Source organism: Ailuropoda melanoleuca, chromosome 5, assembly GCF_002007445.2.
Source record: "Ailuropoda melanoleuca isolate Jingjing chromosome 5, ASM200744v2, whole genome shotgun sequence".
Classification (NCBI taxonomy): Eukaryota; Metazoa; Chordata; class Mammalia; order Carnivora; family Ursidae; genus Ailuropoda; species Ailuropoda melanoleuca.
The window spans coordinates 33,550,009-33,574,188 of record NC_048222.1 but is presented as its reverse complement, the minus strand read 5'-3'; the positions used below and the strand labels follow the sequence as shown (position 1 = coordinate 33,574,188).

Sequence of the window (24,180 nt, the reverse complement as noted above, 5' to 3'; positions counted from 1 at the left end):
GAGGGCTTCAGAGGGGAGGGGGTGGGGGAATGGGATAGGCTGATGATGGGTATTTTTTTTTAAGATTTTATTTATTTATTTGACAGAGAGGGACAGCCAGCGAGAGGGAACACAAGAAGGGGGAGTGGGAGAGGAAGAAGCAGTCTCCTAGTAGAGGAGCCTGATGTGGGGCTTGATCCCGGAACGCCGGGATCACTGCCCTGAGCCGAAGGCAGACGCTTAACGACTGAGCCACCCAGGCGCCCCTGATGATGGGTATTAAGGAGGGCACGTATTGCATGGTGCACTGGGTGTTATACGCAAGTAACGAATCATAGAACTTTACATCAAAAACTAGGGATGTACTGTATGGTGACTAAGATAATAAAAAAATATTATTAAAAAAATAGAATTGAATACAGTGAAAGGAAGCCCAAAATGAAGAACATATCTACAAAATACAAATGTAAAAATGAAAATTTTAAAAAGACTTAAAGAAAGAGCTGATACAATAAGAAGCTAGTTGAAAAGGGAAAAAGGAAAAAAAAAAGAAAAAGAATATTTTAAACTGAAAGACTAAAGAATCTTAAGACAAAACCTCTAATTCTATATACTATTTTCCCCTAGCGCAGGAGTTTTTCAGTTCTGTGTGATCCATAGACTTTGTATAAGCCTGATGTTCCAGCTGGTCTTCTGGGGGCGGGGCGGTTGCACTGATTCTCACGTATCTTTGCCTGGGTGGAGTCGCACCACCCCTTGCTAGGGGGACAGGCACAGTGTAAACTGCTTCAGGTTGTTCTATGTGGCTTTTGTTCCCGGATGGCTTTTCACACCGCTTTAGAGGATTAAAAAAATAATAATAATAGGCAGCATACCAATCTCCAGCTCCAGAGCTGAACAACTGCAGCCCCACCCTTCAGTGCACCCTCAGGGAAAAACAGTCAATCACTTTTGGGAAGGGGGGGGATCTCACCATGGCTCCACCGCTTGCTGGGCCCCACTCTTGGAATGATCACCAGATTGTGCGCTCATCCGCACCACTCTTCCTGGGAAAGGAACAGGGTCTCACAGAAGTTCTGCCACTGGCCAGGCCCCTGCTGGAGAGTGGTCCCGAATCCTGCCTTGGTTCATGGTTTATGGCAAATGGAGCTGAAAGGCCACTCTGAGTCTTGCTGGTTGTAGCTGGCTTCCTGGCTCCAGCGCTTGGAAATGCTGCCACACTCAGGCATCCCTTTTCTTTCCGTGACCCCAACAATCCTTGAGACCACACTGTCCCACCTAGGAGTCTGCCCCGCTTTGCCACCTGAGCACATTTCAGGCAGGGATGTCTCTCACAGGAGCAGACTTCTAGAAGTTCTGACTTTGTGCTCAGCTGCTATATCACTTTCCAATGCTGACTTATGGAGGCTCCCTTCCCCCGCAGTTCATCCTCCAATATATTGCCTTGGATTCACTTCTCTGCACCTTCTACCTTGCAGAAAGTTGTTGCTTTTCTATTTATAAATTGCAGCGATTCTTTTCTTAGATTTCAGGTTCAATTCACAGGTGTTCAGAATGATTTGATAGATATCTAGGGATCAGATGAAAAGAGGGTCCCCTACTCTTTTGCCATCTTCCCTCCTCCTCAGTATCTTTATTTCTTATAGTTCTATTCGGGTTTTCTATATCTTCTTGAGTCACTTCCAGTACTTGTCTCTTGCTAATAATTTGCCCACTTCATTCAGGTTACCTAATTTATTGGCATAATCATTCATAGTATTCACTCATGATCTTTTTTTTTTTTTTATTTGTCAGGTCAATAGTGATGTTCCCCCTGTTGTTCCTGATTTTAGTAATCTTGGTCTTCTCTCCTTTACTCTTGGTCGAACTAAAGATTTGTCAATTTTCTTTTTCTTTCTTTCTTTCCCTTTCTTTTCTCTTTTCTTTCTTTTTCTTTTTCTTTTCTTTCTTTCTTTTTTTTTTACTATGAAGTAATGGCATACATTATCCATTATGGAGAATTTCCCTTTTCTCATTTAAGGTTCTATTTCTTTCATAATCCTTGGGATTCACTTCCATGGTTTGTCTAATAAGTTCTGAGAGTGAATTTCCCTGTACTACTCTTTATTTCCCTTGTCATCAAATGTTCACTTACTTGCTGGGCAAGTTATTGATCATCGAATTATGTTTTCTGATCTTTACAAAAGGATAATTTAAATTAACCTCTTTGCATATTTCACAGTCTTGCGAAGTAGGGGGGCTTATGGAGTGAGGCTCAGTATATTACCAACATTCTAATTTTTTTTTAACTAGTGGTTGTTAGATACTTGTTGATCTTTTCAAAGAAGATACTTTTGTTGATTCTTTGTTGTTTTCTATTCTCCATTTCGTTTTTTTTTCACTGAAATGTTTATTGTTTCTTTTTGTTTGCTTTGGGTTTGATTTGTTTTTCTTTTCCTAGTTTTTTAAGGTAGAAGTTTAAGTTATTGACTTGCAATCTTTCCTCATTTTTAACATAGGTCAATAAATATTTCATAAATTTTCTGAATGGTCTGGAACAACTAGATTGATTGACACTGGAAAAGTGAGGAATCTTTGCCCTTCGGAGGAGAAAGGTCTCAAAGGGCAGGGGCCAATGAGAAAAAAGGCAGTATTAAGCCTAGGAGCACCTGGGTGGCTCAGTCAGTTAAGCAGCTGCCTTCGGCTCAGGTCATGATCTCAGGGTCTTGGGATTGAGCCCCGCATCAGGCTCTCTGCTCAGCGGGGAGTCTGCTTCTTCCTCTGCCTCTACCTGCCACTCTGCCTACTTGTTCTCTCTCTCAAATAAATAAAGATTTAAAAGGCAGTACAAGTCTAAATTTCTAGAGATGTGGGGGAAAGATGCACACCACCACAACAGGAACTCTCAAAAGAAGGGTGTTGTAGGAAGTGTTGCTGCAGGTAAAAAAGTATAATTACACTTTGGTGGTTTGGGTTTTTTGTTTGTTCGTATTTGAGAACTTTAATAAGAATTCGGTGGCCTTTCCATTTCTTTCCAAAATCAGGCTTGTGTCTCGTTCACTTCTCCTCTTTGTTTTTTTTAAACTTATATATAAATAAGTAATTTTTAAAAAAGATTTTATTTATTTATTTATTTATTTGTCAGAAAAAGCACAAGCAGGAGGAGCAGCAGGCAGAGGGAGAAGCAGCTCCCCACTGAGCAAGGAGCCTGATGTGGGGCTTGACCCCAGGACCCTGGGATCATGACCTGAGCCAAAGGCAGGCACTTAACTGACTGAGCCACCCAGGCATCTCCCTAAATAAGTAATATATGCTCATAGTGAAAGCACTGGAAAATATAGGAGAGTATAAGGAAGAAAATGAAATTCATGAATAACCCTCCCTAGATTTTCATTCTCATCTTTTTAATATGCACAATCCACAGTCACTTACCCTCATTTTAAAATTTGAAATGTTCTGAAAAGTGAAAATTTGGCACAAAATCATTGCAGTGGCAAAAATTGACCTGACTGGGTATGAGGCTATTTATAGACTATTTATTCCTATCTCTATGAATACTAATAATCTTAACTGCAGTATATTACATAATACATGAAATACTGCCTTTCTAAAAGCTGGAATATTCTGATTTCTGAAACATATCTGGCCCCAGATGTTTTGAGTAAGGGATTGTAGACCCACCTGCATTAAAAGTTATCTATCTACATATTACATATATGTAGATACACACACACACACATATATATACACACATATCTCAATCTATATAGATATAGATATACACACTCACTTATGTTATTTTAAACCTCTCCTTCTTAACAGTATATTGTGAGCATTTTACAGTCATTAAATATTATTGGAGAAGTTTTTAATGGTGGCACAGTATTCCATCATGTTGATGCATCCTTGTTCATTCAACCCTTTGTACATTTAAGACATTTCAATTTTTCAGTATTATAAATAGTGCTAGATGAAACATGTTTGCATATAAATCTTGATATGTATCTCTCGATATGTTCTTAGAAGAAATTCATACATATGGAATAGTTAAGACAAAGTATATGAAGATTTTAGATTTGTGATATATATATATTTATAAGGACTGCCAGTGTCTCCAGCTTAAATGGAATGCTGTCATTCCCAGCCCACATATCTATCCTCTTTTGTGCCTTATTAACGGTGCTTTGACATGTAGAAGTTTCAAAACTTCTTCCAGTCCAACTATCTGCCTTGGTTTTAGATTCTGGTATTATGATTAAGAAAATCTTAGCTACCCCAATAGTATCAATATATTCCTTTTTTTTTCTTTCATAGCTTAATTAATCTAGAATTTACTTTGGAGTTTAATGTGAGATAAAATCCTTACTTTTTCCTAAAGTTATCCAGCTATCCCAACAATGTTTATTGACTAATCTATTTTTCCACCATTGATCTGAAATGTGAATCTTATCATAGACTCAGCTATTATAGACAGTAGAGCCTAATCTGAGGCCTTTCATTTTGCCTCATTGATCTGTTTATCTACTCTGAGCCAGTTCCACACTGATTAAATTATTGTCATTTGATAATGGTTTACAAATCTGGTGATGCTTGTTTCCCATTATTCTTTTTCCTTTTCAAAGCTTTCTTGGTTATTCTTGTCCATTTACTGTTCTAGATGATCTAAGATCCCTCTACTATCCAATTAGAACAGAAAATATAGTTGGAATTTCAATTAGACTTGCATTCAATTTATCGATTAATTTAGAGACTATTGACATCTTTACAATATTGAATCTTTACACTGGGAATGTGGTTTAACTCTCCATTTATTCTATCCTACTTTTAAGCCTCTAAGAAAGTTTTATAGTTTTCTTCTAGTAGGTATTTTAAAAATTATTTCTTAGTTTTATTTTTATTGCTATAGTGAATGGGATTTTTTACATTTTATTTTACAAGAATGCTCCATTAATTTTTTTATATATTTATTTTGTGACCAGCTACCTTCCCAAAGTGTCCCGTTAAATCTAATAGTTTTTCAGTTGGTTCATTTGTGTTTTTAGTTAGACAATTACACTGCCTGAGAGTAATGATTTTTGTCCCTCCTTTCCAGAAGTTGTATCTTTTATTTATGGTTTTTACAATACATTGCTACATCTTCCACAACAATGCCAAATAATAGTGGTGATAGCAGACATCTTTATCTTATTTCTGACTTTAATGTGTCTAGTTATTTACCAGTAAGTAAAATGTTGATGTCCGAAGTTCATATTTACTATCATATTAAAATATTCTTCTGCTTCAACTTCTAAAAGTCAAATACAAATGCTGAATTTTTATAAAATGCCTTTTTAGCATTTATCAAGGTAATAATATGATAGCCTAAGGAAAAGCCTTTTACTTATTGCTGTGACGTGATTTCTTAACACCATATCCTTCTTATATTCACCCATGCATTTCTACTTGGTCAAGGCAAATTATTACTTTTTTTGCATGTTATTTTTTAAATGTTATAATGATTTCTTGCTTGCATTTAGTTACATTTTTATTGATAAGTAGGGTCAATCTGTAGTTTTCTTTCTTTTACTAAGTTACTATCTTGTCTGTTTATAACAAGATAATGCTATTTCCTTAAAGAGGAAAATATATCTTCTTTTTCTTTGTTCTGAAATGGAATAAAACGTGAAATTTTTAAAGGATTTACTAAAAATATCATCCAAGCCCAGGGCCTTTGCTGAGGCCATAATTTAAAAACTTCTAATTTTTCTTATCCTGATTATTAGTGTATTCAGGTTTTTCTACCTTTTCTGAGAAAATTTTGTAAATTTGTATTTTTTTACAATCTTGTCAATTTTAATGATATTTTGAAGGTTATTACCATAACTATATATTATTCTCTTATTTAAAATTTTTTCATCTGTATATGTTTCTATACCCATTTTCTCATTCCTTCTTCTGTATAGTTGTGGGTTTGTATTTTACTTGTTCTCTTTCATTTGTGTTTGGATTCTATTTTCAAACCCCTCGTTTATCTGGGACCCCTTCTCCCTTACCCAGGCTCTGATAGGGTTCTCATGCTAAAGCCATCTGTCTCTTCTTCCTCTTGACGAGGCACCCCGTGTTTCTGGGCAGAATTTATCTGCTCCAAATCTCTCACTGCAGAGTCTGACAGGCACCTGACAATATCTACAGTGAGAAGTTTTTCTTTTCTTACAAAAATATATTTGACTCGGGCCCATCCCTCAAGTTGCTGTTTGGTAACTGGTTAATTCATCCAATGAAGGCGGTGAGAGGAAATGAAAGAGCATGACATTGTAGTGGGATTTGGAAGCCCTGAGATCAGGCCTGACCTTATCTGACCCCACTAAGATCTGTCCCCAACTGGCTGCCTGACCTGATCTTCAGACCTGAGTTTCCCCAGCTATAAAATAAGGTAGTTGAACTTCAAGATTTCCAGCCTATTTGCCTTGAGTATTCTATGATTATCTATTATCCAGTTACACAAATAAAATATTTGTGGTAGAGACTAGATTAATATGTTATTCTGTCTATATAATAGTTTCATTTTCACAGCTGTTTTAGGGATTTTTAATCCAAAGCAGTGAAGAGCATGAGACTTTCTAGCATTTTAAAAAATTATTCAACAAGGAGTTCTTTATAAAATTCATTGGGTCCTTCAGGATCAGATCCACTCTGTTTTAGCATCCTAACAAAGTAACCAACAGAAACCTGAACAATTGTTGGAAAAACTACAGTCATGGCAAGAAATGAAAATCACCAAATTGCCAAGCAAAGTAGTATGATAACATGTAATAACCCTAAAGGTAAGAACACAACTCCAGCCTTATGTATCCATTTAATATCATGATTATAATTTCTCCCAGTGGAGACCTTGACTTTCTTATTTATTTTCTTAAACCCTTGTCCTAGATGATAGCACTATTTTGAGGTAACATCTGACACTGTAATTCTAGTTGGAAATACGCTCATCTTCTAAGAACAATATCCCCTTCTAAGAAATGACCCCACTCTAGCTCCATATGTGTGGTTCCTGCTGTGAACCCATCTCTGCAGCAATAGTTCATTGATCGGTCCATAAAGGAGTACGTGACCAAAGCAAAACCAATGAATTTCTTCCCTTGATATTTGGACTTGGGAGCAAGAGAGTAAGGGGACTTTCCCTGAGAGTGCTGAACTTACTGGACATGTAGTGAAGCTAACAACCAGAGACCAAGAATTAGGTCACATGGAGATTCGTTCATAGTAAGACAGAAAAAAGAAACCCATAAGCAGAGAGAAGTGGGGCAGCTGGACAAAGCAACAGGACAAAGATCCATAGAGAACTATATCTGAGGGAGATCTGCAAACTACTGGGCTGCAAGAGAGGCATCGCTCAGGCCAATGAAAATGACTGGCATGTTGCCGTAAATACCAGAGCAACACAGCCTACATTAAAGGTGGTTAATGAGACTTAATCAGGAACAGTTGCTATAGAACCTGGGAGCTCTTTACATTGGATATCAGTGTTCACACTAAAGAAAGTGACCATTCAAACATGGATCCATATAGAACATAGAAGAGTGTGGTGACAATAGGGCAAAGTCAAGATGAAGAAAGAGGGAATGAACATAGACCGTGCTACCCTAAGCTGATGGTTTACAGTAATTTCTTCATGCAGGACACATGGTGAATACTCGGAGAGGACTGAATTGATTTTATATCACGTCATGTTAACATAATAACTCAATGTAAGTTTTATTTCCTAGGGCATTAGTTTAGGTTTAGTTATTCATAATCAATTACTTTTATAATCTTTATAAAGACATAAATGACTTAACCCAATAAGGTATAGTTATAGAGATCTGAATCTAAAAGATACCAAATGGCAATTCCAAACACATTCTGATGTCCAGAGAATGAAGAGTGGATAAACAGCCCTCCTATAAATAGCTATCCTATAAAAGAGTGGCTCAATCTTACCAAGATGTGTTCTGCGTCACACAGGTCCTTGTGCTCTGGTCTTACTGACTCAGTAACTGCTCTCTTCTTGCCCTGCCTCCTCCCCCTGGAGCCACTTTCCTTCTATCTCCTACCATCCCACCTGGTGAAATTTTATCTATTTTTTTAGATCCTACTCAAAATATCATCACTGTGATACTTTCCCCTGCACCCCTTGCAGTCTGACTAGCTCTGAATCTCGTAGTTAGGTGTGTCTGTGTAACTCCTAGAGCACTGTCACAATTACATGCTTACATGTCTGTCTTCCCAGCTATGTTATATTCGTCTCTGTACTTCCTGAATCTAGCTTGCTGCCGTACTAAAGGGTTACTGAATGAATAAATCCCTCAATGGAGTATTACTCAGCCATCAGAAAGGATGAATACCTACCATTTACATTGACATGGATGGAACTGGAGGGTATTATACTAAGTGAAATGAGTCAATCAGAGAAAGACAATTATCATATGGTTTCACTCATATGTGGAAGATAACAAACAGCACAAAGGATCATGGGGGAAGGGAGGGAAAACTGAATGGCAAGAAATCAGAGAGGGAGACAAACCATGAGAGACTCTTGAGTCTGGGAAACAAACTGAGGGTTGTGGAAAGGGAGGTGGGTAGGGGGAAGGGGTAACTGGGTGATGGACACTAAAGAGGGCATGTGATGTGATGAGCACTGGGTGTTACACGCAACTAATGAATCGTTGAACATTACATCACAAACTACTGATGTACTGTATGTTAGCTAACTGAATTTAAATTTAAAAAGAAAGGTGCATTTTAAAAAAAGAATTAATAAATCTCTAATTACTGTGTGTTACAACAATGGTTATAGTTTTTTAATCTGTGACAAAATAGACTTTTCTGTAATTTTATATAGAAATGGAAATACCCCAGTATGTTCATTCTTGCTAGCCTGCTATCCGTGTGATATGTTCCTCTGTTCAAACTTAAAAAAAAAAAACCTAACATAAGTGTGTTCCTCTCTGCACAAAGTTATCTATATCATACCCACCCTCCTAGATCTATAGGAGATCTGAAAAGGGAGGAAAGAGTTTAATATTTTTTAACTCAGTTTTGTAGATATACTTCTAAGAATCAGTTATGGAATTATGAAAGGAAAGGTTTGAGACAAAAATATGGAAGTTCTCCTAAATTCCAAGGATTTATGATCATACCCAGCTTCAGTTTCTTGGCCAGTGCATCAATTTGAATTGTGGGATCAGATCCCATGGACAGGAAACATATCAAAGGTGTCCGTGTATCACTTTCTTCCCAAGTTTTCTCCAGATTTAAGATAACTGGTTCTGTGTACTTATCCTCCAAAGAATCTGCAATATACTTTCTTGCTTGAAAAACAGTACGGTCTGGGCACCAAGACCTAGAAGTGAATACAAGTTAGAGGAAAACATGCAGTGTGTTCATTTTTTATTCTATTTAATTCTATGCATGTAAAGAACATATTTAATTAGCAAAGGACAAAAAACTAATCCTCCCTCTTGCAGGTCTGTGAAAGAAGGGTGGGAAGGTTTTCCATCCCTGGATGAATACAAATTTAATCATGTGGTTTTGGTGCGAGGCACTGGCAAGAAATAGGGCAGAGCCAGTAACAACAGGGTCTGTTGCCAATCCAGAAGGAAACTTAGAGGCCAGCTGATTCAATCGTCTCATTTTCAGAAGCACCAATTACTCTGAAGCTTTAATTAGTTATATTTTTAAATCATATCAATGATGGGGCGCCTGGGTGGAGTCGGCTTGAGATTCTCTCTCTCTCCGTCTGCCCCTCCTGCTCATGCTCTCTCTCTCTTTCAAATAAATAAATCCTTAAAAAAAAAAAAAAACGAGTAGCCCTTTCATACTCTGGACATCATAATCATGAGGTCACCACTGCTGACCACTCTGGTGACCAGCAAAGAGTGAACAACGTCCAGGAAAACAACTTGTTCTAAGAAATGAAAGCTCAGGTGTATAATATTAGAAAGAAAAAAACTACTCCAAAGTCATCCTACATCTTTTCGTTGTTCTTTTGTGGTCCCATCTACCCCCCACTCCACCCTCCTGCCTTGCCCATCAATCACACACACACACACACACACACACACACACACACCCCTCTACCTTCCAATACAGACGCCCTCTTTGAGCTCCTGGATATTTAGAAAACATGAAAAGTGAAAAGGAAACGGAAAGAAAAGGAAGAATTTTTTTCCTTAACATCAATCTCAAAATTTGTTTCCATTTTTAATGGTCAAAACAGCATTTATACATTTCAATAGGCAGTTCTTGGCTTTTTTTTTTCTCAGTAAAATTGAATTTCAGCTTATAGACTAATTGCAACTCCATGAGGTCTATTTTTTTTTTAAGAAGTAAATTCAACAATAAATGATTCACTCAATGGTAAATGATAAACAAAGGGAATAAGAGAGGCATATTTTTCATGTTTTTTGCTCAAAGCACTATCATTAATACATTCCCTGCCACCATCACCATTTTATTTGCTTGTCAAGGAACTAAGGAATTGCCATCCCAAACAGCAATTTGGAAGCACACACATTTATAATAACCGCTGTGGGACACAGTGAAGTAAACTCACTGAGGTACGATCTGTAATTTGTCAATATGGTGAGTGACGCTTCTAGGTCTGATAATACCTATTCTCACCTGATAAGTAAAAGTTTGCGGCAGGTATCCAGCGAATCATTATATCCATCAGGGATAATTTCTTCCTCCGGAGCATCTTTATCAAACCAGCTTTTCCATCCTTTCTCATTACGAGATATCTAAAATAAATAAACCAGTTAGCAAGCCATAAGACTATAAGCAATTGGAACACACCAGAGAGAATTCTGAGTAACCTTAGGGGGTCACTTTTTATAGGCAGACAGTTTTTCACACATAACCACACAGTTTACTTTTTTTCCAGAATCAGTGACTCAAAGAACGTGGATATTACAACTTGCTTTCGGTTTTTCCATCGCTTTTCTATATTATTCACTGAAATTAAGACTGTGTGCCAATTACACCAAATGACTGGACAGGAAAAAACACAGACCAGGGGTTTACAACCTGCCAGTATGATAGGCATTCTGGGCCAGGTGATTGCGGGGAGCAGCCCTCCTCACGGTAGGACTGTTAGCAGCACCTCTGGCCTCTACTTACTGGATGCCACCAACTCATGACAACGAAAAATGTCTCCAGACATTGTCAAATGCTCTCTTGGGTGAGAACCATTCTGATATAGACCATTCTGATAACCCAACCTCTAAATGTTGACCTCTACTTAAAATAGTGATAGATGACAAAAACTAAAGTTTTCTTTTCTTAATGATTCCCTGCCTTGAGACCTTAAACCTAAGAATAAAAGAAGTCTCCACTGAATATACGAACCACATCTTCTTTACCCATTCATCTGTTGAAGGACAGCTCAGCTCCTTCCACAGTTTGGCTATTGTGGACATTGCTGATATGAACATTGGGGTGTAGGTGCCCCTTTCATTACATCTGTATCTTTCACTATATCTTTCACTATATCTGTATTTGTATAAATACCCAGTAGTGCAATGGAATATTACTCAGCCATCAGAAAGGATGAATACCCACCATTTGCATCAACATGGATGGGACTGGAGGGGATTATACTATGTGAAATAAGTTAAGCAGAGAAAGACAATTATCATATGGTTCCACTCATATATGGAACATAAGGAATAGCATGGAGGACATTAGAGGAAGGAAGAGAAAACTGAAGGGGGGTAATGGGAGGGGGAGACAAAACATGAGAGACTATGGACCCTGGAAAACAATCTGAGGGTTTCAGAGGGGAGGGAGGTGACAGGATGGGGCAGCCCGGTGATGGGTATTAAGGAGGGCACGTGTTGTAAGGAGCACTGGGTGTTATACACAACTAATGAATCATTGAACACTACATCAAAAACTAATGATGATGACTGATGTAACCTAACAATAATAAAAAAAAGAATAAAAGAAGTCTCTCCAAGAGCTGGTCTTGAATACCTGTTCTTTCAGAAGCATGGAATGACACGCCAGTTTCTGAGGCATTAAAAGGCACTCCCGGAAGGCCCAGTACCGACAAAACTACACAAGAACAACAGGCTGGTGAGTCAGACGCTGCCTCTCAGCAACATGCAGCCTGGATTCCTGAGACAGTGTTTGTAAGCATGTTTTCAAAGCCATGGTCAGCATCAAAAGTGAACAGCAAATGCAAATAGAGCAGGTACTAATGGGCCAGAGCCGAGGATTGTACTTCTACCTGCATTATCCTCATTTTTCACGGAGGCACGGGGCCGTGCAAGCAATTCATCAAACAGGATCCAGGCCGGGTGCAAAGGAAGAGCCAAACAATTGCTCTGGACCTTAGTTACAGTTTTGTCCCCCCCCCCCCGGCACTAACAGAGGGGGTAGGATTTCTGAAATGTTTCACAACTGTCATCTTTCTCCTGAAAATTGCAGTGGCTCCCTGACATTGACCGCTCCCAAAGAATCTGCTGGCCACACTTGGAGCCCCACCCCGCTGCGTCAGCCCCTGCGCCTGCGCACTACCCACACGGCTCCACCCCCACCCCACCCCAGGGCCTCCTCCACCCCTGGGGGCTCGAGAGGAGGCACAGGAAGGAAGAGGGTGTTCTTCCCAGCTGCCTGGCCCTGCATCTGCTCATTCTGACTCTAGTCAATAGAGCCTCCAGGGCGAGTCACACCTGGGAGGGGCAATGCGATCTCCTCCTTGCTGCTGACCTCCACGCCCCACTCCTTTTCCCAGCCCCGTCAGCTACACCACTTCCGGGGGCTAAACAGTTCAGCAGGAGATGCCAGAGCAGACCAGCTGCTGTTGGAGACTACTTTTGTTTCAGTTCCTGGCACCCATTCAGCTAGAGACGGATCCCCTTCTCCTTCTGCCCTTTTTACCCCACAGAGACGCCAAAGGGCTAGCCACCAGATGGCCGGCCCCATGAACTTCTGCAACCTGCGTGAGAATGACTACTCCCCCGCGCTTCTGGCCCACCCCATGGTGAGCTGGAGAGAAATGACTCCTGATGTCAGGGAAGGAGCGGAAGGTCGGACAGATTACAGCTTCACCATTGAGTGGCTATGCGGCCTTGGGCAAGTACTTAACCTCTTTGAATCTAACATTTTCTCCTCTATAAAGTGGGACGGTAGTACTTCCCGGGCATGGTTAGAGTTGTCACAAAGTTCTTACCCTATTGTTAAGCAGGTAGCAGCTATCCGATTCTACATTGCAGGTAATTACAACTGTTGAAGAGGATGTGGAGAAAGGGGAACCCTCCTACTTNACATTTGAATCTAACATTTTCTCCTCTATAAAGTGGGACGGTAGTACTTCCCGGGCATGGTTAGAGTTGTCACAAAGTTCTTACCCTATTGTTAAGCAGTAGCAGCTATCCGATTCTACATTGCAGGTAATTACAACTGTTGAAGAGGATGTGGAGAAAGGGGAACCCTCCTACTTTGTTGGTGAGAATGCAAGTTGGTACAGCCACTTTGGAAAACAGTGTGGAGGTTCCTCAAAAAGTTAAAAATAGAGCTACCCTATGACCCAGCAATGGCACTACTGGGTATTTACCCCAAACATATAGACGTAGTGAAAAGAAGGGCCATATGCACCCCAATGTTCATAGCAGCATTGTCCACAATAGCTAAATCGTGGAAGGAGCCAAGATGCCCTTCAAGAGATGACTGAATTAAGAAGCTGTGGTCCATATATACAATGGAATATTACTCAGCCATCAGAAAGGATAGCTACCCAACATTGGCGTCAACATGGAAGGAACTGGAGGAGATTATGCTAAGTGCAATAAGTCAAGCAGAGAAAGACAATTATCATATGGTTTCACTCATTTGTGGAACATAAGGAATAGCAGGGAGATTGTTAGGAGAAGGAAGGGAAAAATGAAGGGGGTGTAAACAGAGAGGGAAATGAATCATGAGAGACTACAGACTCCGGGAAACAAACTGAGGGTTTTAGAGGGGAGGGTGGGGGATTGGGATAGGCCGGTGATGGGTATTAAGGAGGGCACGTATTGCATGGAGCACTGGGTGTTATACGCAAACAGTGAATCATGGAACATTACATCAAAACGTAGTGTAATGATGTACTGTATGGTGACTAATATAATTAAAAAAATGAAATTCTAATTAACAGAGGCAAACGATAATTCATGTCAATATAACCTGTCAGCAGAGGGCGCCAGTGTTGAGTGATTGTCCCAGTGGTGCTCCGAGGTCTCCCTTACCAGTCTCCTGCCAGACTCGGACCGCCTTATTTCTTCCCAAAGTGTTTGTCTGGGCTTGAAGGACTCATGTGTGGCTGTACCACAGAACAAAGCTTACCATCCACCACAGACAGAAGCCAGGGCCTCTGACCCAGCCAAGGCTGAACACGTAAAGAATCTTCGTAACGTTTCATAAATGCTGCTAAACGGACATATCTAGTGTATGCTGGGCAGGGTAGGGGCGTGTGGGGGGGAGGGGATCGCGTGATGACAGCGTGAGCTCTCTGCCACCTTGTAGTCGACCCATCGCCCCACTTGTCCATCACCAGCAACCCCAAAAAAGCTGATTTTCAGCATCCAACACTGGGAGACCGCAGGCCTGCATCAGTGACAGGTGGCTCTCACCAACAAACCTCGGAAATGAACAATTATCTTTATTCTGAGTTGCACAATGTTTGTCCAATGATAACTGAATCAACAACTAATCCACAGTAACACATCTTCATTTTCAAATAAGAAAAGCAACAGGTGAATCAGGCCCTGTTTCACCATTACCCTTCACCCTTTTAGACTTTCACCATGAAAATGACGGCTTTTCTGAAAGGACCCCAACCTCTTAATTTGCCTCAAATTCAAATCTGCACCATTTATTTAATCAGAAGCAGCAGTAAAAATGTAAAAACACAGTCTACAATAAAATAATCTACAGTAAAAGGCTCTACCCCCCAGTTCTGATTCTGACAGCTTGAGTTAAGCAGGCTCATAAATGACCCCTGCCCACCACACAGGAGGAAAAGGCAGCCGCCTGCACCTGCGACAAAGCTCCTTCTGGTATTCTTCATCCAAAACTGCCCACAGAGAGCTCAGTGCCTTAGGGCTACACTATTGCCTTGAGCCTGTCGGGTAAAGGAATTGTCGCCAGGAGGCCCCAATTAAAATGGCCCCAGGTATGTTTGGGTTCACAGATTTGTACTTTGTTCTCCAGCCCTCTGTTACCTGGTTCATAATTTCTGCAAACTGTGGAAGTTTACTCAGCTCCACAAGATTCAGCCAGGTCATATCCAGGATCCAGCGAAACGGCTTGGGAGGGCAGGCTTTCAGATCCAGAGCTGCTCCCCCTGGGGAAAGGCATTGGCGGGAATCAGGTCAGCTTGTGCCTCATTTTTAGACATTTATTTTCCAAACAACAGAAGCGAGGTAACCATATTGCAGAGAAAAATGGGAAAATTGGAAAGTAATCACGACAGAAAATGTGGCTATCTTTTTGGGGTTCATTTCCTTCAAGTCTTAGTGTTTTATTTTCTGATTTATACCATTTTATAAAATACAGATGGCAACTCCTTGGCATTTCTCCCTGCACAGAATTTTTCTTGGGTGGTTGCAATTGTTTGTGTTTTTGTTGTATTTTTAAAACAATCAATTTCAAGAAACTTACAATTTTGATATCAATGAATAGCCTGATCTTTTCATGTGTGATTTTAAAAGTCATTTCTTAGCCGTCACTCCTCCAGAAGTTTGATACTCAATACTGTTTTTCACCAGGTCAAAAAGACAGACAGATGGAGGGCGTGAGGGATATAATACTTCCGTGGGTTTTTAAGGGAGGAGAGTGTGAATTATAGCACTGGATCACGTTTTGAAGCAAATCACAAATCAAATGAGCATACCCAACGGGACAATCTTCCACTCAGACACACAATTATATTTACAGCTTCAAAATTCCTCTACTTATCAGCCGTGTTGTTTAATTCAGATGTGTGCAAAACAGTGATTCTGAACTTCTAAATCCAGAATCCTCCTGAAGAACTATCAAATGCCACCACATCACGTATCAACCCTCGGGCAAAAGAGGGGGTAGACAGGACTGCCATCAGGGGCTGCTCGCCCTCTAGCACCTTCCCGAGAAGGTGAAAGAGCTGAAGTATTCTTTTCTTGTAAATCCCCTTGCGCCCCCTCTGGGTCAGGGCTCTGAGCCCCACAACACCTTTAGAACGGGCAAGCCTTCCTCCTGACGCCCAGTCCTTGCTAGCTGGGGGAAGAGAAAGCCATCTTCTCGCACCGTGTCTGCCAGTACTGGGTTCACTGAAGGAGAAGCCACAGCTGCAGAGATCACCTGCAGACTCAAGGGACTCTGCTTCTCTAACTTACAGTCAAATGCATTGTCTTCTTGGTTCTTTCCAAGAGGAATGTTTTCATGGGACCATAAGCCTCAAAGACATCCGGAGAAGACATTTAAGCCACAAAGAGTGTTCTGAAACACCCTGGTGCACCTCCCGAAACCCAGAAAAATCACAGTCCACTCTACCCCCCCAAGACATTCTGGCTCTGCCACTTGCTAGCTGCATAGACGCAGACAAAGCACTCGATTTCTCTCAGTTTCCTCTTCTGCCAAATGGGTGTAATAATAGACTCTACCAGATTAGTTGTTGTGAAGATTCAATAAATTCACATATGTAGAAAGTTCAGAACAGTCTTGGCCCATAGTGAGAGCTACGTAATCATTAGCTGTTATTTTGACATGAATTCTCTGTTTTGGAAGGCTCAGGTCCAATCCAATCTGGAAGGCGAGTGCAGACCCCCTAAGGTGTCTTTGTGTCCATTGTTTATGACAAAAGAAAGATGATATCTTTCTAAAATAACCAGGCAGGGAAAATAGTTAGATCAATCACTCTATAACACAGGATTATTCCTGGTATCTATTTCATTTTTCAAAGTATTCTGACATTCTTAGTTGAAAAGGAAAGTCAAAGGCACCTTCCAAATACTGCAGAAAACAAGTAGGAATTGACACAAAGGGACAGTCATTCCTAGGAGATCAAATACTTCTGCAATGATAAATAGGTCTTTCTTCTTTCCCTATTAAGTACTGAGTTAAAAATGATTTTAAAAAATCAAGATCTAAGGGCTATATTTGTTAACTTTGTAAAAAAAAAAACACTGAAAACAAAATCATCTATCATTTTTGTAAAAATAATTTGGTTAAAATGTAAGCCAGTTCAAAACTAATACAAATTGTATAATAAACCAGTTTTGTTTTGGTTTTTGTTTTTCAAAAAAACAAAACAAAACAAAAAACCTCTTTCACTGCTGAGCTGATTGTACTACTGCCGACAACCGATCATCCAATCCCAAATTAGTCTTTTTAAAGCACTGCTCTGTTCATGCTACTTCCCTGGTCAAAACATTCGATGGCTTCCTACTGCCAACTAAATTCAATCCAAACTCTTCTCACTGGCTCTCCTGGCCCTGTGCAATCTGACCCTCCCTGGCGCTCCAGCTTTATGAAGTGGGGTCACAGACGTGCCCTCGCCACGACCCAGATGCGCAGACTGTTTAATTTTCCTGTGACCGCTCCAACCCTCCGCACAAATTCCCTCCTCACTGTGTTTCTTGGTCTCCTCTGAGTTACATCCTTTCTCTCAGAGAATCCAGTCTCCTTCAGGTAAGGGCTCTGGTCTGTCTGGGTGGGCGAGGGGAGAGGCAGGTGGGCTGGGATTGTGTCGTGACGGGGAGGATGCCTCAGGTTGACATGCTGCCCTTCGGTCTCTGCCACAGGCTGGGATCCCTGTACCGCATCCTCGACGCTGTGACAAATCCTGACTGACCTATGCGGGCGTTGGGCTGCTGTCCACAGAGACTGGTCCTTTGTGTCCAGGAATAAAGTTCCCCAGGGCCTGCAACTTCTTGGTTTGACCCCAGGCCTCTGCTGTGCCCAGCCCTGTCAACATGTCCACACCCACACCCCTGCCTGCCAAACGTCAGGCTTAGCCCTCTCACCGCTCCTCTCCACCCATGCTGCCCTGCAGCTGTCATGTGGGATTTGGCACCGGGCAGAGTGCAGGGGTACCTCCCGTCTGGATGTTTCTCGAGCACCTTTCTGTACCCACCTGTGGTTCTGCCTCAGGAGAGTAGGAAGAGACAAGGATCTTTGTACCTGACCTCTGTCTACCTCCAGTTCTCTTGTCCTACCACTGTGGCCCAAAGTGCCAGGTTTTCTCTGGCTTTCTTTTTTTTTATAATTTTTATTTCGTTATATTAGTCACCATACAGTACATTCCCAGTTTTTGATGCAATGTTCCATGATTCATTATTTGCATATAACACCCAGTGCACCATGCGATATGTGTTTCTCCTGCTTTCTAAATCATATCTGTCTCCTTCTCAGGGGCCATGTTGGCAGATGGGATTCAGGAAGCAAAGCCAGCTCACAGATCAGGGAAGATTCAAAGTACACCCCCATCCCACTTCTCTGCCACAGTTACAAGGCCTTCCTGCATCTGAGGCCCATTTTGCTCCTGCTTCTGCCTAGATTCCTACAGGCTTCAGTGTCCCTCCTCCCCATGGCCCAGTGTGCCAGACACTGCGGATGTGGCCCCAAGTCCAAATGAGGGCTTTAAGGTGACTGCCATGAGTCAAAGGAGCTTTCTAGGTTTGGTAAATTCAGGCTTGCTTTATTTAAACGTCACTGAGTCCAAAAACCTGTATGCCCGGACCCTCGGTACAGCCTGCCCGCCTCTCCCAGGTGGTACTTGTCACTTCCCCTCTGGGCCCGCAGCCTCTCATACATGGATGGAGCAGGTGATGGTCTCTGAGCTCACACAGCTGGTCAGTGGCAGAGCCCAGCTCCTGTCCCTGCTTCTTAGTCCAGCCCACACTTTACTGTACCACGCTGCCCTATGCTACACTTTAAGACATCAACTTCTCCAGGTGCATTAGACCTGAGAAAAACTATGAACTTTATGACATGCTCCAGTTTCCTTTGGACTACAACACAGGAAAAGTCAACAAATTTTAGCCATTCTGCATAGCTGCCTGCAAAGTTTCTACAGCAGTCATCTAACCTGAAGCTGAGGAAGAAATTCACTAGGGTAGAGAAAGATGATGATAGAGTAATAAGTTCTAGTTTACTGCCTGTTTATTATAAATAGGATGTTGTGGATAAAAGTGTATCGTGTCCTATCCCCTTGTAGTCTGAATTTAGAAATACTCTACATTTTCTTCCTACATGATCTCTTTCATTCCCATGGCTTTGGTGGTTATTTCTATGCCCTATCTTTGCAGCTGTCTGACTTCTTCTAAATTGTCTGGCCTACCCTTTCTAACTGTCTGCTGGATATCTCAAATTCAACACATGCGTTTAGTCACCAGAGCTTCTCAAAGATGTTCAAGATCCCCTGCTTCCACGCACATGGGAAAAGCACGTGTCCCTGCTCTCTCTGAAGTTAGTGGTGGCTGTACGTCTTGCTTTGCCTAATGAAAGGTGAGCATTTAAGTGACATGCATCACTTGTGGGGTAACTTTTAAAAGTCGGCACATGGTTTGTCTTATCCCATTCCCCTGCCATAGTAATTACAGAAGCAGTTCCTGGGTGACCATGACAGGCATATTGGAGAGAGAATAAATGAGAATATATCCTTATTGTGTCAAGCCATTGAAAGTTTGGGATTGTTTTTATGGCCACAAAACCTGGCCTATTCTGACTGAAATGAGGGTCCCAAATCACATTCACTATCCCCCCCACCCTGACAATTCTCAAACTCATCCTCTTTCAACCAACTAAACCAGAAATCTTCGACTCATTTCCGACCCCTTTCTTGGCTCTTCCATCTGGTCTGTTGCCATTGTATTTCCATGACCTCTCCTTTATATTCCCATTGTCTCTACCCTAGGTATGTATTACCCTGACCTGTGGCTGGGAAGATTATAATAAACTCCCTTGAAACTCTTCTCTGTAATCCTATGCATGTCTGCCAGAGTCATCTTCCTAAAAGACGATATGAGGTTCCTGAGGGACCACATCACCACCTTACACAACTCCGTATCTCTCACGAGATCAAGAAAATCCTTCCTCTAGGAATCAAGGCTCACAATGGACATGCCCCCTTCATTCATTCCTTTTCGGGTGCTGTTCTGTTTCAGCCTGGAATGTCTCCTTCACTTCTACCCATCCTTCAGGGTCCTTTTTAAATGCCACTTTCTTCTTTTTCGGGGAGAGGGGAAACTGGTAAATGATTTATTAAACTTTACACAAAGAGCAAAACACATAAGAGATACTTTAAAACCTTTTCTCCATGGATCAGATCATCTGATAAATTCATGGCTTAACCCACAATAGTATATTTTCCAAAGAGCTCTTACTGGCCTCACCAACCACAAGTCTCTCCTTCCTTTTAGACATTAAGACTTTGTTTTTAGCTCTCTTCTAACATTTAGAGTATTCTGCCTGTTTTGCAATAATTTTTTAAATTATCTCTATTCCCATTATGAGACTGTTTTTTTTGAAAGCAATGTCTGGTTTACCCTTCTACCCCAACACTAGTATGGCAGGTTTGCAGAGTATATGCTCAATAAACACTCGGTTAACTGAATTGAATGAAAATACCACTCTTTTATCTTCTTAATGATACTTTTAACATGGAGATGGGCATTGAATAGAATTAACTTCCAATACGAAATGCAATACAAGCATGCCCTTTTTTCCGTCTTAAAAGTCACTGATACTCCCTTACTCAAGGAATTGCTCTCTTGCAATAGAAAGCTCACCACTGGCCTCACTTTTCTTCCCTTTCATATTCGGGTTTCCTAACCATAGGCAACAATGACCAAACTTCAGATAATGATGTAGCTAAAAAAACAAAACAAAACGAAACACGGAGTGAACACAGGCCTGAAATAAACCATCTTGAGTAACCAGAGCAAAACGAATGGGAATCAGAAACAAAAAACAAAGTACCAAGAACTTCCCTTTCATGAGAACATAATTTCCCCACTGTATCATAAAAACGGGTCTCCAGCACAACGAAGAGCGTATCAGAAGCAATCTCCTCTACATAGCACATCCCTATCCCAAGCCCTTCACCTTTGATGAGAGCCTGAAACTCCCTGGGCTTCACGGTCCCTCTCTGAAGATCGATCTTCAAGGTCAGGAGGAGCACGAAGAGGAATCTGTGGTTTTCGTACAGGCCTCTGACAGAGTATATAAAAACTTCGTATGTCAGGTACTCAATAATATTCGTAATTCTCTTTTGAGGTAGTGGAGACTTCTCGGATCTGCAATACATTTCAAAAATTAAGGAAGTCAGCAGCCATTGCTAAGACGGTAGGAATACAAACAAAACTTTTAAGTGACTTTGCCTGGGGCAGGGGAGGGACTCCCCACCTGGCCATGGACTGGTCAAACAATTTCAAGAACTGGGCCAGCGAGGTCTGGTACATGATGTTGACCATGCTCATTTCCGTGATGAGAAAGTAGAGGATACTTCCGCGGGTGGCTGCCGGCCGGAACTCCTCCTGCGCTGTGTTAATTTTGATTTCCGTCTCTGCGGCCACGTGCAGCTTTTCACTTACTTCAGTTGCCGTCTGCTTGGTGATTCGGAGAACACCGATGAGAGATTCATCGTCTACCAAGGAACCTAAAAGCCAAACAGGAAAACCCGTAGAACGCAAGAAGGGGAAGCTGCAAGGTGAGACGCAGCACTTCGGAAATGTACCTGTTCCTTTTCACATCTACTTCTCCAAAGCCCGCAGGATAGAAGAGTGGGTATTAACACACTGAAAGGCTGCTGGCCCAACTGTCATGTGATGCCTGAATCCTTCTAAACATTCCTGCAGACAGGTTATCCCTGATGCTGCTTGTAAACCTGCAGAAGGGGATTCCCAATGCAGCTCACATGACTGGTCTTCAAATGTCTGAAGACAGAAGCTGGCTCCCTCCGCCTCCGGTGGTGGCCACTGTGCCTTATGTGACATGGACTTCACCTCCATTACCATCCCCACGGTCCCCTTCAAAGTGTCACGGGCTTGTCCATCCAATGGTACACACCAGCTTGCCATAGAATGGTACCCTCTTTAGTCCAGCATCAGTAGAACAGTGCTTGCCACTGAGAACTCTGGTCCCTCTCTGTCTCCAGCAGGAGAAAACTGGGGGACAGTAGAAGTGTCCCACCAGGAATTAAAAATACTCATTTTACTTTGAGTTTCACCCTTTGTTATTGTTTTTAATAGAAATAACACATCTGCGACAATAAATTCAATTTTAAGATACGGAAAGACACTTTGGACATGCTGATCTAAAAGTCACAATATCTGCACATTGCAGTGCCCTGGCCTACCCTCGAATTCTGGACAACAGGTGAATGCTGCAGGAAGGTATGAGTAACACTGATGAGCATTCTAGTCTACTCTGGAAGTCCAAATTGCAATTCACCTCTCAGGAACAAGACCTCGATCCAGGACAGTCTAGGCCGGATCAGGGGAAGAGCCCTCAGCAATCTTTGCTGATATTAGGATGCCCAGGGGTATCCAAATGGCTGGGAGAAGTCACTGGACCAGAGGACAGACAACTTCACAAGCACAAGCAGTGCAATCAAGGCAGATAAAAGGACTTTTCCCTGAAGTCACCATCAAGGCAGCGCAGGAGAATGGTGTGAGAATAATGTATCACGTACTTCTGGGAGGTTAACGTTTTTGTTTATCCAAGGAGTAAAGTGCTGTTGGGAAGCATTCATTATGAGGCTGTAATAAATGGTAGAATTTAGGCTACTGTAATTTGCCTACTGCAGAATAACATGGTGTTGACTTTAGTGTCTTTGGATAGATGTTTTTTATTTATTTAGAGACTACATCCCCAAATCAGGGTGTGGCATGAGGATCTGACTGCCCTAAGGAGAACCCATCCCTGACTTCTCAGTAAGAGGTCAAGGCAAGAGGCCAGTGTCTTTGCACACATCATTACCCACTATGGTAACTGCATTTCAGTGCCAAATGAAAAGAGTCAATCTTAAAAAAAAAATTAGATTGAGCAAATTAGTTTCCTTCGGGCAAGCAAATTAGCCTATTACGAGTTACCTAGCTCTATTGGGAGCCCTTATTTTTCTCAGTAGAGAGCAACTATATCAAGAAAACTGTGTTCTTCTCAAATGCTCCAACTCTGTTAATTCAAAAATCAGATTCTCTGAGGCCTTTTAAACATCTAGATGGAAACTGCCTCTTTTGTGTTTGCACTGATAACTCAACCATTTCCTAACATCTACAATCACAAGGCGCTGAAAAGAGGGCCTAAGAAATCCTTGCTTGGGACCCATCGCTCGGTTACTTGTTAATGACACGGTACCTTTTGTGGCGCTTAACTTGTAGAGAAGGTTGTCTTCAAGTTCCTTCATCTTCTGCTTGTTGAAGGTCACATCCTCCAAAAGTTTAACCCTCTCAGACTCTAATTCCTGTTATTAAGAAACAAGAAATAGAGGTGCCTGGGTGGCTCAGTCGGTTAAGCGTCTGCCTTCAGCTCAGGGGAGCCTGCTTCTCCCTCTCTCCCTCTCTCCCCCTGCTCATTCTCTCGCTAAATAAATAAAATCTTTTTTTTAAAAAAAGATTAAAAAAAGAAAGAAAGAAACAAGGAATAATAGCAGAATTGTAATCACCGGTCATTATGGCAAATCCAATTTATTTAGTGCTTCTTATCAATTTTTAGAAGTTTATTTTTTTGAAGATTTTATTTATTTATTTGAGAGAGAGCACAAGCAGGGGGTAGTGGCAGAGAGAGAGGGAGAAGCAGATTCCCTGCTGAGCAGGGAGACTGACACGCGGCTCGATTCCAGGACCTTGAGAACATGACCTGAGCCAAAGGCAGACGCTTAACCAACTGAGCCACCCAGACGCCGCACATTTTTAGAACTTTAAAATAAAGTGCCTCTGGAATGACTGTACATTTGTTCTTCTGGACACTTTTAAAAAAATTATGCCCACTAGTATTAAGTTTCCACAGCGCTTACACTGGCATGCCTGAGATTCCCCTGCTAAAGGAATTGTGTCTGATTAGCTCTCTTCCTGGCTCTAAGCTTATTAAATAAGAGTGTCCCGTTCTCTTGGCTCTGTTCCCACACTGCCTCTGTGTGAAACACTAACTTTATTGGCAATCACAAGTGGTAGAAGCAGAGACGTAGGATCAAAAAACCAAGAGGCCACCCAAGCCAAATGTGAGCTCTTGGTTTGGGAT

At 41.5% G+C, this 24,180-nt stretch overlaps 1 protein-coding gene across 1 annotated transcript in view; it reads right to left on the bottom strand.

Annotated features, from left to right (window-relative positions):
- The window catches only part of DNAH8 (dynein axonemal heavy chain 8), a 332,098-nt gene that overhangs the window by 85,676 nt on the left and 222,242 nt on the right, over positions 1-24,180 (bottom strand). Inside the window, exons 73-78 of the mRNA XM_034660654.1 lie at positions 23,299-23,404; positions 21,346-21,598; positions 21,046-21,236; positions 15,183-15,304; positions 10,600-10,718; positions 9,117-9,319 (exon numbers count right to left, since the gene is read on the bottom strand). Of these exons, the coding sequence (XP_034516545.1) occupies positions 9,117-9,319; positions 10,600-10,718; positions 15,183-15,304; positions 21,046-21,236; positions 21,346-21,598; positions 23,299-23,404 (994 nt within the window). The remainder of the gene's footprint in view (positions 1-9,116; positions 9,320-10,599; positions 10,719-15,182; positions 15,305-21,045; positions 21,237-21,345; positions 21,599-23,298; positions 23,405-24,180) is intronic.